The following is a 14,684-nucleotide window of genomic DNA, read 5'->3' on the forward strand; positions in this document are numbered from 1 at the left end:
CCCGGTTTCAAGCTGGGTGTCCGACTGTTTTTGTTTTTGTACATGGACATAACACACACACACACACACACACACACACACACACACACACACACACACACACACACACACACACACACACACACACACACACCCACACACACACACACACACACACATACCAGCTCTGACAGTGTTATAAAACCAGTTCCGGGAAAGGGTTTAAAATGTGATGTAACGGTAAACATCCGGGACAACGCTCCACACGTCCCAGACTCTTCTCCCTTCTGGCTCCCAAACTGTGGAACGAACTCCCCATTGTAGTTAGAACTGCAGACTCACTCCCAATCTCTTCTGCCGTAATCTGGAGACTCACCTCTTCAGACTCCGCAGCACTTGCCGTAGCACTTGCCGTAGCCTTGACGACCTTGCATGCTTATGTAAAGGCTAAAATGTAATTTAGATAGCATGTTATGTAGACCAGCCAGGCTCATTTGTAGACCTGGCATCCTATAGTGTGTATAGTTAATAATGTACAGACTATTCTTTTTTTAATATTATACAGTTTAGACTGATGATAGGTTCTTGGTTTACCTATGATCCTAGACGACTATTACCATGCATTTGATGTATTACTTCGTATTTACCTGCTTATACTGTAAATCGCTCTGGATTAAGGGCGTCCGCTAAATGCCTAAATTGTAAAATGTAAATTGTAACCGATTCCGGATTCAGTTCCTCCGGTTCCAGATCCCAACCCTACCCTCAGCCCGTTGCATGGTGACGCGTTGTGAGCTACTTTTCAAATCAGATTTTAAGTGCCCTGACCCTGTTCTTACTATTATGTGTTTTTGTGTGGCTGTGCTGCAGTACTGGCGTGGCGGATCGGATCATCGTTGTAGAATGCCCCTCGGAGAGGACGGAATCACATGGAAGAAGAAGACATCGGACATCAAAGAACATTATGACTTCAAAGAAGTGCTGGGAACGTAAGTCCCTGACATTGGTGTGTGTGTGTGTGTGTGTGTGTGTGTGTGTGTGTGTGTGTGTGTGTGTGTGTGTGTGTGTGTGTGTGTGTGTGTGTGTGTGTGTGTGTGTGTGTGTGTGTGTGTGTGTGTGTGTGTGTGTGTGTGTGTGTGTGTGTGTCAAGCTTTTGTTGTATTGCTTTTTGAAATGTTTGTTTGTTTAAAATTAGCATCGCCGTTCAGCCGGACTATTTTAATCCCATCAGTTCTCATGTCCATGACCAGCTGTTTCCCCAGATGTTATCGGTATTGCCTACATACTACTATACTGTATAGTGTATAAAGCCTGGACAGTGAAAGGGAGACTTGAGTTTTTAGATTTTTACATCATATTTATTTGGAGGTCTACACCCAAAGTGTCCCATCTCTTGACCAATAACTGTAAACAAATTTGTAAAAGGCACAAGCTACTTAAAGTACAGAAATGGCAGCATCTTTTTGTCTTACACAGTAGAATTCTCAGTGCTCATTTAACTGAGAGTTAAACGGTGGATAAAGATGTTTTTGCAGAGAAACGGAATGGATGCCCGCATGGACAGTGTGTGGTTGGATTCCAGGGGTCCTTGAGGGGGTTCCAGAGGGTCCCCAGCAAAATTTGTTGATACGGCATCACACTCATTTTAACACCTTTATCCATATTTTATACGTTGGCTATTCCAAAATAGCAGCTATACAAGCTAACTTCACGTCACTTAGTGCCGCGCCGCAAACTTGTACGTCTGTTATTTTTGAGTGTACACAAATCTTCTCTTCTGGGGGTCCCTGGCACAAAACATTTATAAATGGGGGTCCTCAGCCAAATACATATCAATATCTTGAAACTGAGTTAAGTTAGCCATTTAAACCCTGGGACCGGAGTCCCCCAGGGGTCTATAATAGGCCCCCTCGTGTTTTCCCTCTACTATTTTTGCCGAACATAATCAACAAGCTCACAATGCACCGCGACGCAACTTGTTGTGAGCTTGTAGATTAGCTATGTTTTTGCCGAATGTTCACCCCAAAATAGGGATGCTAGTAATATTCATGTGGTTAGATGAGGATCTTTCTGCCCATAAATGTTGAAATATTATCAGACGAGACAATCCATGAACCTAAAATAACATTCCATCTCATTATCTATAACTGTTTAGCTATGCATATTCCTTCCAATACAAGTAAACGCTAAATCAGCATATCATTTTGAAGAAGGAACATAATGCTGCTATGCTTATCCACTGTTGCGTTTAAGCACTTAAAATGACTTCAAAGCCATGCTTGTTGAATTTGATGAAAGCTACCAAGATATTATTACAGAAAAGTTACATAACATTGATTTAAAGAAGGAATGTCCGGGAGAGTACATTCCTGTGTTTCATAAAAAGGAAAATAAATCTTTAGCAATACTCTGCAGCTCCTCCTGTCAGCAATGATTTATTTAAGTACACATTTGAGGTACTGTGAGGTCCGTTATTTCTATATTGTTATATTTCTACTCCACTACATCTCAGAAAAATATATTTACGAAGTTATAGATTTAGATTATTATTAAAAAAAAAACGTTTTGAAAATACCTGATTTACAAGCTCACAACACGTCATGGTGCGACACATTGTGAGCTTGTAGATTGGCTAATTCCGAAAGATTTTGGCAACATTTCAGACCCTTTTTTAGTATTTAGTATTTTCTGATTTTGTGGTATTGCTACTTTTAAAATCTTTGTGTTTTGGCAATTATTTGGAGGCCCACTTGCAATACCCTGGGCCTCGTGACCCTATGTGGGCCCCGGTCCACAGGTTGAGAACCACTGAGTTAGAGAGTATTATGGGCCAGTCATAGGGCAGCATTAATGTGTTGACGGAAAGCTCCTTAGGAGATTACAGAAGGGGCTCTATCCAGTAACTCACTGTGTGGAAAGTCAATTGATTTATGTTCAAATGTTATATTCAGAGCCGGCTAATCCCTGCTATTCTTCCACTCTCTGCTTCCGTGCGGTTTGGAGGCAGATTTAGGACAACCTTTTCCTCAAGGTTGACTTGGATTATGCTGCGACATCGCTCACTGTTCACTCATCACATTCTTTTGACCTTTCTGTTTTATTTCATTTTGTCCACACAGCAAAATCCTCAGTGTTACAGGTGCATGGTTAAAATGAGTATTGAATAGCTCTATATGCTGATAGTAATACTTGCTATAGAGCAGTTGGTCAAATTGTCAAATAATACAAGAAAGAGGCAAAAATGGTGAAAATAGACAATGTATATCTGTGGAACCGAGTCAAACTAAGTGTAATGCCTCAACTCCTACAATTCCAATATGATTATTTTGGGGGGTCACAGCCTGAAAAGGTTGAGAACTACTGCTATAGAGTACTGTTTCCCAAACAGTGGGTCGGGACCCATTTGTGGGTCACTACGCGTTGCTGTTGGGATGCGTTGTGAGCTTGTAGATCGTCTATTTTGGCAAGTGTTCCCCCCACAGAATATGAATGCTACGGGAGTTCAAGTGTTTTTTTATTGCAAGGACACCCAGTTTTGACATGCATATCCATTTGGTTCCTATACTATCAATAATTTAGCTGGGGACCCCCTGGAACCTCCCAGGGGTCCTATAGGACAGTGGTTCTCATTGTGGGGTCCAGGGACCCCCGGGGTTCAAGGGGGTCCCCAGCAAAATGACTGATAGTTAGGAACCAAATGGACCCTTGCAAGTCTGTAACTCTGGGCGTGTACAAATGGAACCAAATGGACCCGTAAGGGTCCATTTGGTTCCATTTGTACACAGCCAGAGTTAAAGGGATTTACAGTGTAGATTGATTGGGTCGAAGGAGACAACAATTCTGAACAAATGGGGGTCCGTGGTCTGATGCAGATCAAACTGGCGGTGGGGGTCCTTGTAATTAAACAAAAGCTGCTTTCGGAGGCATAAATGAGATCCGTACCGTACGATTATCCATAGATTAAGCATAAGCTCTCAGTCTAAAAGCTCATGGAAAAAATCTCGACGCCCAACTATGTTGTGAGATCATAGCTATCTGGTTGCCGCGACAACAGACCGAACTGTTTCCACTTGGATTCGTCAGTGTCACTATGACGACGGGAGTTTTTTCCTTTTTTTTTTTTAAACGAATGAATGTGTAGCAGACACACTTCGAGATCCCCACTCACACCCATGCTCTTAATAGACCTCTCCAGAGCCCCTGAGACTCGTCCCAAGAGTCTCTACTCCACTTCAACACTGGAGGGGGTGAGGCAATGGTGGAAGAAGTACTCTTTGTTGTTTTACTTAAGTAAAAAATAGCAATACCACAATATAAAAATACTCTGTTACAGGTAAAACGTCCTGTAGTCAAAATTTGACTTGACGTAAAAAGTACAAAAGTACCGGGATCAAAATATACTTAAAGCAGCAAAGTATAAGAACTCAAATTGCTCTAAAATGTTTTTTATCGGAAATAGCAGATCTGGAAGCTCAGAAAGCGTTGCAATGTGAGCTTGTTGATAAGTATAAAACAGGGCTTAAGCGGTTAATGTATGTTTTGGACATACTAGAGGTTTCCACCCGACAGAGACAATATAATATTTGCCTCTGAGTTGTAGTGGAGAAGAAGTGTTAAAGTGTGGACATACTCAAGGTACAGTAAAAGTACCTCAAATGTGTACATACAGTACAGTATTTGAGTAAATACACTTATTTACTTTCCACCACTGGGTAGAGGAGAGTGGCGTGTCTGGCAGTTGAAAGGCTGTCACCCTGAATGTCTTCTGTTTCACGTCAACTATCAACAAGCTACTTAGAATGGTTTAGAGTTATTATTATTACATTATGGGGAGATAAGTCAGCATTTGTAATGCTGCCTCCTCTCAGTGTTGCCAGATGTTGCGGGAGAAACAAGCAACGAGGTCTATACCATGGGCTCATTCAGTCCACTCTTTCTCGTCTACAGATCGTCCAAAATTCAGTTGCCAGACTCTTGACCGGAACTAGGAAACGAGAGCACTTTACCCAGGTTCTGGCCCAACTGCACTGGCTACCAGTGAAACATCGCATTGATTTGAACATTTTACTTTTTTTTTTAAAGCCTTAAATGGCCTCGCACCACAGTACATTTCTGATCTGACTTGTCAATGTATATAGAGTTGCGATTAAACTGAAGCAAGCCCAAATAAACAAACAACAAAAATGTCTCTGCCAGGGCAGGTAGCTTATTGTGGGCCAACAATGTTTCACAGCAATCGGACGCTGCGTTCATGATTTGAGGCATTTTGTTCAAAACGGGCCGCTCCTGCAAACTTTGGAAGCCAATCTTAGCCAGTCAGGATGGAATATGATCAATCAGACAGACCCGTCTTGATCACGTGACTATAATGTGTACAGATTGGCGTGACAAATTCTTTAGGAGTAAGGAGTAAAAATTGGCCTTCTGATGGCTCTATAATGTAAATAATTTGGGGCAGAGGTTCTTCTTTGGCCTCCAGGGAGTGTGCGTGCAAAGTTTCATGCCGATCGGTCCAACGGTGCCGGAGATTTCTTACTCACAGAAATCTGCCTGTAATAGCGCCACCATGAAGCCGATTTTTAAAAAAATCCATGGCCTATAGTGAGAATGTGCGTGCAATTTTTCATGGCAATTGGATGCTGCGTTCATGATTTGAGTCATTTTGTGCAAAACGTTTGTAGCCAATCTTAGCCAATCAGTGTGGAATATGAAAAGTCGGACAAATCCGTCTTGATCACATGCCTATAGAGATAATGTGTACCGATTTGCGTGATGTTTGGACAAAATCTGTAGGAGTAATATATATATATTTTTGCAAAATTCTGCCTACTGGTAGCGCTATAACAGGCCAATGTGAAAGATTTGTGGCAGAGGTGCTGAGAGTGTGAGTGTACAGTTTCACGTCGATCGGGCCAACGTTGCTAGAGATTAGCTGTACACAGACATTCAAACGGACGGACGGACGGACGGACAAAAACCACAACCCGTAACTTCCAATATTTAATAAGCGACATTCCAGGAAAACAAGCCTAAAGTCGCTTAAAATAAGCAGACTTGGCAACACTGCTTGCTCTATTTCATGGACGTTGACATTGATCCATTATAACATTCATCATCAATCATTCATTTAGTCAGGATACAAGGAAATTGCACATACGCCGCTGACGGGTGTAAGCCTTGTATTTGTCTAAAACTGTTACTTTTCAGGAAATGGAAAAGAAATAACCTGTGTTCCAATGGATCCAATGTAGTTATTATTACTTAGTCACAAGCTCTTGTTAATACTCATTCATTCAATATTCATAAAACCCACAGACACACTTTCACTTTCAAAATGTTAAATAAGAAATGGCCAACAAAATTGCAGATCTACCTAGAATATGGACGAAGGGAGCCGCCACGTGACCCATCGGTCTCTACAGGCCCGTTTTGAAGCCACTTTTTCGGCGAATTCAAATCCACCATCTTGGAACCATCCGGTCCCGAAAAGCAACCGGAAACTAATGCTATTGGCGACGCACTGTGAGCTCGTAGATCTGCTATTTTCACTATACTCTTGTGCAACACTCTTTTATGATGAAGTAGGGTATTAAAAAAAATACCAAAAAACATTAAAAGTTGAAATATTTAGACACCAGCTTTCTGCCCGACAGCAAGGCCACGTTGTTGCGCACGGCGGCCACGTCTGGGAAGCACTTGGTGTTGCCAACAGTAAAGGTCAGCGTGCAGTAATATAAACACTGTGTTTACACTGAACTAAATACTGTTGGAGAGCTCTCGTGGGAGCGTCAGTGTGTTTATGCGAGGTTGTCTGCAGCCAAAGGCTAAGGACGACCTCGGTACAGTAGCCACAAGAAATACAATAACACTCACGGACAGGTCCTCGAGTGTGAGTGAGAGCAAGGCACCGGTCTGAACCCCGGCCCTGCTACTGCTCCAGTGGGGCTGCTCAGTGGCTGGCAGTGTGTGGGATTGTGGTTGTACTGGGCAGAAAAGGTGGAAAAGATACGACAATTTATTTACTTAAAGGAGTAGTTCACCCAAAAACGTACTTTTTTTGTTTTTGTCGCATTCCTAAGCCAATAATACCGGCGGAAAGATGCTAATTTATCCGGTAGGAGACTCAAAGGAGACTCTTTAAGTCTCCTACAGGAGAGACCGCCAGTCATCTAATTATTGGCTCAGGAATGCGACAAAAACAAAAAAATCTCCATGAATTCAATGCTTCATGGGATGTGTAATTGATAGAAAATAAGTCATTTTTTGGGTGGACTACTCCTTTAAGTAAAAGTATCAATGCTGCAATGTAGAGATACGTACGTAAAGTAAATGTCCGGAATTCTAAATTTACTTGAGTAAAAGTACAAAAGTGTTTGTATCAAAATAGAAAGAAAGTACTCATTATGCAGAATGAAAGTTTTCAAATGTATAAAAATCTTTTGAAATTAGCAGATCTACAAGCTCACAATGCGTATTTTCAAATGGCCGAAATGTATATAGGGTTGAAGTGGTTACTGCATGTTTTGTAATAATAATCAAAATCTACAAAGTAACTAGTAACTAAAGTTTTGAAATAATTGTAGTGGAATAAAGTAAAAATACCTCAAAATTGTACTTAAGTACTGTACTTGAGTAAATGTACTTAGTTACTTTACACCACTGGCCACCAGTGCCAATGTGTGTTGCTGTGTGAAGAGGGTGAAGCAGGGCCCACTTGAGATGGAATAGATGGAAAGCTCTCAATGTGATTTACCCTGGTTAAAGCTGAAACTTTGTTTAGTGATTATGTTATTTTGTCTAATCTGTATGGTAGCGTATTAATACAATATCTCTGCTATCGGGCAAAAACCAGCTATGTCTAAAATATAAACTTTTCAGGAAATTAAAAAGAAAAACATGTTTTTAGAACAACTTAACATCACTGCCTCATCAAAGTTGGTATACGGTGACTTTATACATTGTCAGATACTTGAACGTGTCCTTATATTATCATCACTTTACCCAAATACAGAACAAGTGGAGTAAGGAGATTTTTGACCATTAATGTGGAGATACGTTCTCTTTTCCGTCTGACTTCGTCATTCTAATCAATGATGGAAAAACAACCTATCTCCAAAGTTGGAGTTAGGAGGTTTGACCCACAGTTTGAGCATCCAATGGAGTTAGGAAGTTTAGTCAGAAGCACTTTTTAATCATCAGCACCCATACCCTAGGTGGGGTTGGCGAAAGGGCCTACTCTGTGTGGAGTTTGCATGTTCTCCCGTGTCTCCTAGGGTAGTTAATACCCTCACAAAAACATAATCCTGGTCGCTATACCGCCTCCCCCATGACAGCCGGGGCGCCTGATGGAGGGGAAGGGAACTGAGTTTAATTGCGCGCTGCAACACGTTGTGAGCTAGTAGATCGGCTATTTGGGGTGCAAGACAACACTTAGTTGTGTCCCACAACTAAGTATAAATCAAGTCTAAATGTAACATTTAGTTTTACCATGAAACAGCCATTTATTTTCTTGTTAGGACCAGGAAAAGTGTCCTCACAATATCTATTTGTCAAAATCGATTATACTTGTGGGGTCAGGTGGCTCTCACAAGTAACGCATGCACGCACGCACACACACACACACACACACACACACACACACGCACACACACACACACACACACAGAGAGAGAGTATACTAGTGTACAGTTGCGGTTACAAAAATGGATTAGGCTGCTATAAAAAGAAAGCTTTTCTAGGCCTTGCAGGCAGATTGGGCTTCAGGGAAACACCTCCGTCTCAGTGAAATCAATAGTCTGATGCAGGCTGTCTGTCCTCAGGTCTCCAACAGATTGATGGTCCAGCCTCTACTGTAGAACAAAAAGCCCCATCATGTAGTTGCTATATCAGCAAGCAGCCATCAATTAAGGAGATGATGGGGCCACATCTTTTTTAAACACATCAGATGCTGTCTGTGGTAATAGTGAGATAAGATAACATCCAATATATTATTTCAGTCAGACACTTTCGTCAAGTTAAGCCATGTATTGCAATGATTTTGCATTAACACTTGTAAGTCGATCCGACTAAGAGTGTCTGCTAAATGCATGAATTGTAATTTCCAATATCGTCGCTGTCGATAAGAATGTCCACTTCCTCTTGATTTTGCTATTTTTATTAAGAAGAAAACCCGGACTGGATCTGTGGATCATCAGCAAAATCAACAGAAAGTCAACATTTTTATTTAAAAAACAAACAGTATGGGTTTGGTGATGTTCTATATTGTCTGAATCAACTTTGTATGTGATTTTGAACGGGCTAAAAGAGTGACTTTGAGAGCTGTTTCACGTACAATGTAAGTCAATGAGGAGCTCATTTTGAATAATCCATTTCTAATCAATGGAGCAATTATTTTAGATTTCTTGCCCACCTCTGGAGCTACATCATGTCAAGGTAACTACACAACCGAAATCTGTTATTGCCCTTTAACACCTAAAATCCAAATCTGATCCTCTCACTTATATTAAGGCTTAAGCATGAAATGTTTTGAACTCTTGGACCCAGAGGATGAACCACGCTGATTTTGGGGCCCCCAAGGACGTTCCTCTAGTCTATAGCTCCACCTTTGGGGCAAATATTCCACTTGCACACAAGATATCTCAAATTGTACTGTTGGGCGGACTGACATGAAACCTCATGCTCCCCGGAACATTGAGCAATCCCATGACCTTTCCTCTAGCGCCAGCTTCAGGCCATAATGTCAACTTCTTTTTCATTTTAAGCCTCTTGTATTATAGAGCGGGCTTTGGCTACATCAGTCACTTCAGTTCAAACCACTTTGCCCCAGTTGGGTGTAAAGGAGCAGCATGGCCTCTAGGGGCTGCTAGCAGTGGTGTAAAGTAACTACTGTAAGTACATTTACTCAAGTACTGTACTCAAGTACAATTTGGAGGTACTTTTACTTTACTGGAGTATTTCCAATTGTCTATACTTTTACTTCTACTTCACTACATCTCAGAGGCAAATATTGTTCTTCTACTCCACTACAATTATTTGGAAACTTTTGTTACTAGTTACTTTGCAGATATACATTATAATATTATAAAACGTACATTAACCACTTCAGCCCTATTTTATACATTTGAAAATAGCCGATCTACAAGCTCACAACGCGTCGCGATGCGACACGTTGTGAGCTTGTAGATCTGCTATTTTCAAACATTTTAGTACTTTTACTTTTGGTACTTTAAGCATATAATCTTTGATGCCAATCCAGTATTTCTGCGTCGTGTTATTGATACTTTTACTTAAGTAAAACATTTGAGTACTCCAGCAATTTTAACCTAAATAACACGTAAAGTAACCAACACATATATCTGCATATTAGCATCTATCTATCAATAGGCATCAACAAGTGATACAATGTTTGCGTCTAACACTGGGACACTGTGATAGCAGTATAGGAGAAGGTGTGAGACAGTGTTTGCCCATGAGGACAGCTGGTATTATAGGTCATTACACAACTTGTGCGCGACGTGTGTGAGTACTGTATGTGTGTGAGAGAGCGAGAGAGAGAGAGAGAGAGAGAGAGAGGGACATGGACAGACAGAGTGAGTGAGTGAGTGAGTGAGGAGTGAGAAAGAGTGCGCACGTGTGTGTGAGTACATCTGTGAGACAGCATAATGTTTGCCTGTATGACATCCAGTGGTGTAAAGTAACTAAGTACATTTACTCAAGTACTGTACTTAAGCACAGTTTTGAGGATTTTTTACTTTACTGGAGTATTTCCCATTTTCAGTACTTTTACTTCTACTCCACTACATCTCAGAGGCAAATATTGTACTTTTACTCCACTACCATTATTTGAAAACTTTAGTTAGGGCGCGGTCCCACCGCCAAAGCATTGGCAGATTCCGGCCATATAGGTCAAATAAAAGTGCGGTGGGACCGTGCCCTAACTAGTTACTTTGTAGATTTTGATTATTGATTTACCCGGCGATATTTTCTGCTATGGAAGGGACCAGGGTATGCTGAAAACCAAAAACCAAAACCCAGAAAAACAAAGCTGAAGTGCGATGCTCAGTGCTGGGACGAGGAGAGCTCCAGCACGTCATTACCATATCGTTTCTGTCGGGTGGAAACCTCATATCCGAAACTGTTACTTTTCAGGATTCAAATTCGAAGTAGCTCGAAACGAGCTCGTGGATCTGCTACTTTTGACCTTGTGTGCGACACTGTAGTATTATCAAGTAGGGCGTTCATTTACAAAAAAAAACACAAGATATTTAAAATATCGGAGATAAGAGGTTTCTGCGCCGAACCGCCACGATATAGAAATGCATGACAGAAAGGAGCTGGAAGCTCATAAAAGGCTTTCTGTGGACACGGCCCCTTATGTGGATAACTAAAGCTCATGACAGCTAGATCCCCCCGTGCTCCAACCCACCCTGTAGCCCCCTAAAGTCCCCGTTCTCCACCCCCCCCCCCCCGTAGCCCCCTAAAGCCCCCGTTCTCCACCCCCCCTCCTCCCTCCCCCGTAGCCCCCTAAAGCCAGTGAGCTGAGCCCACCCCCCTGCGTCTGATGCTCTGTCTCCAAGGAGAAAAAGAGACACTAGATGGGTAATTACAATGTGGCTCACGGCAACACTGGAGCACTCTGTGTGTGCGTGTGTGTGTGCGTGTGTGTGTGTGTGTGTGCGTGCGTGGGTGCGTTTGTGTCATGTGTGTGTGCACATCTCCCTCTAGTGCTGTTTTTCACCCCCAGTCACCCTGTGTGTGTGTGTGTGTGTGTGTGTGTGTGTGTGTGTGTGTGTGTGTGTGTGTGTGTGTGTGTGTGTGTGTGTGTATTCATATACTTGTGAGGGCCAAATGTCCCCCACAAGTATCGTAGAATGGTTTGTTCTATGGTGTTATTAAACAATATGAAAATGTGTTTGGTGAATATTTACACATTTGGTAGTGCCTCATTTCATTTCATTCACAGTGAACAATCGACATTGTTTAGAAAAATAAATGATGTTGCGTTATGTTCACATTTGTCTGACTATTGGGCAGTACCCCGGAATCATGCGGTTATGGTGCTTGCCTTGCTGTGGTACAAACCAGGGGTTCTCAACCCTTTCTGTCACGTCCTGGGTCTGTCCCTAGCCCCTCCCCTCTCCTCTTTGGACTGATTGCCTAGAGTGGACTCACCTGCGGGTGCAGCCGTGCCTAGTTGGCTAACGAGCCCCAGAGACTATTTAAACCTTAACACTGCTTGTGATTCTGATTTCTGTGCTTGTTCATTATATAGTGTCTTGGTGCTTGTCTCCGGGGCTCTGTGTTGTGTTGCGGTGTTGTATGTTGTCAGTGTGTGCTTGTGTGTCCTTTAAGTTCAGTAAAGTCTTTGTTTATTGTCAACCTTGGTTTCCTGAGTGTATTTGAGTTTGAGTTCCTGCACATGGGTCCAATAACATCCGGGCCCCTGACACTTTCTGGGTCATAGGGCTCACTTGAAAATCTCGAAAGTGTGGACCGCGTGCATGTTTATTTGAATGAGCAATCAATCAATTGTGTTGGGGCTCAGATCAATGGAAGTAACCTGATAATATACTTGTATACCTAGTTATTTACATCTTTATTTGGATGGGACAGCGCATATTAGTGAACACCACACATACAATGCAGTGGAAATACACCAGATTCAGCAAGAATGCTAGTTTCCATCCGTAGTCCCCATACAGAAAAACAAGCAACACGAACAAACAACAAAAATGAGCATCGTTACTTATCTTAAGTAATTGCGAGGAGATGATGTAATAATTGTGACAGGTCATGATTGCATGTTGAAAGTAACTTCCACAACACACTACTTGTAGTGGCCCTTCAACCTTTTGAGGATCACGATCTTTGGAAAGGTCAAAAGCGTTTGCGGCCCACCCACCTGACCTGATGGGTGTTAAGTCAGATGGGTGGGCCTCGTGCATTATCTGATCTTAATGATCAATCCATCAATTGTGTTCCAGCTTGGATCAATGAAACTAACGTAGTATAGCCTAATTTAAGTTCATATTTGTCTGTATCACAATGAAAACTCATTGTTTAAATGAATGTTATATTATCAACCAAATTGTAGTGTTTTCCAGTTCTTTGGCGGAACAACTTGCCGTATCCTCAAGACATGTTGTGCCCAGCGGTCATAACCTCTGCTCTGAACACTGCTGTCAGCATAACAGTCTGAACATTCTGCTGGGGTTGCTTTTCTATCATCCTATTGGTCTGTCTGTCTGTCTGTCTGTCTGTCTGTCTGTCTGTCTGTCTGTCTGTCTGTCTGTCTGTCTGCCTGCCTGCCTGCCTGCCTGCCTGCCTGCCTGCCTGCCTGCCTGCCTATCTGTCTGTCTGTCTGTCTGTGTCTCAATGTTTGTCTACTCTGTCTCTCAGCCTGTGTGTCTCTCTATATATTTGCCTGTCTATCTCTCTGTCTCTCTGCCTGCCTGCCTGTCTGTCTGTCTCCCCGTCTGTCTCTGTGTATGTGGTGCTAGAGGTGTTGTCGTTGTGCAGGCCATTAGCACTAAATGGATTTTCACTGACCAGTAACAGAGCGTTGACCTTTGCCCTTGACCCTGTGATAAAAACAGAGGGTGTAAATGTTGCACACTTCAAAACCGTTCCAAAAACAGAGACAGACTTTTTACGGGTCGATTGAGAGGAGATGTGATTCAGTAGTGAAATCACTTTAAACACAACAAAGCAAAACTGGCAATGTGTGAAAATAGGCTGACACTCTCTCTCTCTCTTTGTGTGTGTGTGTGTGTGTGTGTGTGTGTGTGTGTGTGTGTGTGTGTGTGTGTGTGTGTGTGTGTGTGTGTGTGTGTGTGTGTGTGTGTGTGTGTGTGTGTCTGTGTGTCTGTGTGTGTGTGTGTGTGTGTGTGTGTGTGTGTGTGTCTCTCTCTCTCTCTCTCTCTCTCTCTCTCTCTCTCTCTCTCTCTCTCTCTCTCTGTCTCTGTCTCTCTCTCTTTCTCTCTCCCTCTTTTTCTCTTGGAGTCAGCCTTAAGGCTTGATTATACTTAGCTGAGTGCCGTCTCATGCCCGGAAATAGCCGATCTACAAGCTCTCAGCGCGTCACAGCGCAACGCGTTGAGAGCTTGTAGATCGGCTATTTTCTGCGAGCGATGTGTATATGAAGCCCTTTACCATGCAGTTGTTTCTGCAACACTGCTTCATTGAGCACTAGACGGTAGGGCTAGCCCTGTGGAACACACACACACGCACACACGCACACACACACGCACACACACACACACACACACACACACACACACACACACACACACACACACACACACACACACACACACACACACACACACACACACACACACACACACACACACACACACACACACACACACACACACACACACACACACACACACACATGCCTATTTCTGTCTGGATTCATAATAATGAATAGTTTATAGGCATTGAAAGCATGGGTATCATCCTCCAGACAGATGTGCTTTGCCTCCTCATGGCAAGGTTTGCTCGCCGTTGACAACTCACTGCTAACGAACCGTCAAGTCCATATTATCTGTTCTTAACCCATTCAGACCTTGTTATACCTTTCAATTCGGGACAGTATCTGAGTCACATTAGTTGTTACTAATATGGCAAAGTTTTTATTTTTTATTTTCCCCCGGTTTTTCCAGAAAACATATAGGTTAGGATTTAGACCTCAGATCTAAATG

The 14,684-nt window shown here is 42.4% G+C and overlaps 1 protein-coding gene across 1 annotated transcript in view; it reads left to right on the forward strand.

Annotated features, from left to right (window-relative positions):
• Positions 1-882: 882 nt before the first annotated feature.
• camk1a (calcium/calmodulin-dependent protein kinase Ia) overlaps positions 883-14,684 on the forward strand; it is a gene marked incomplete at both ends in the record, with an annotated part of 32,789 nt that continues 18,987 nt past the window's right edge. The window contains one exon of the mRNA XM_084063425.1: positions 883-968. Coding sequence (XP_083919551.1) covers positions 883-968 — 86 coding nt within the window. The remainder of the gene's footprint in view (positions 969-14,684) is intronic.

This window comes from Gymnoscopelus microlampas (assembly GCF_963454915.1).
Source record: "Gymnoscopelus microlampas genome assembly, chromosome: 7".
Classification (NCBI taxonomy): Eukaryota; Metazoa; Chordata; class Actinopteri; order Myctophiformes; family Myctophidae; genus Gymnoscopelus; species Gymnoscopelus microlampas.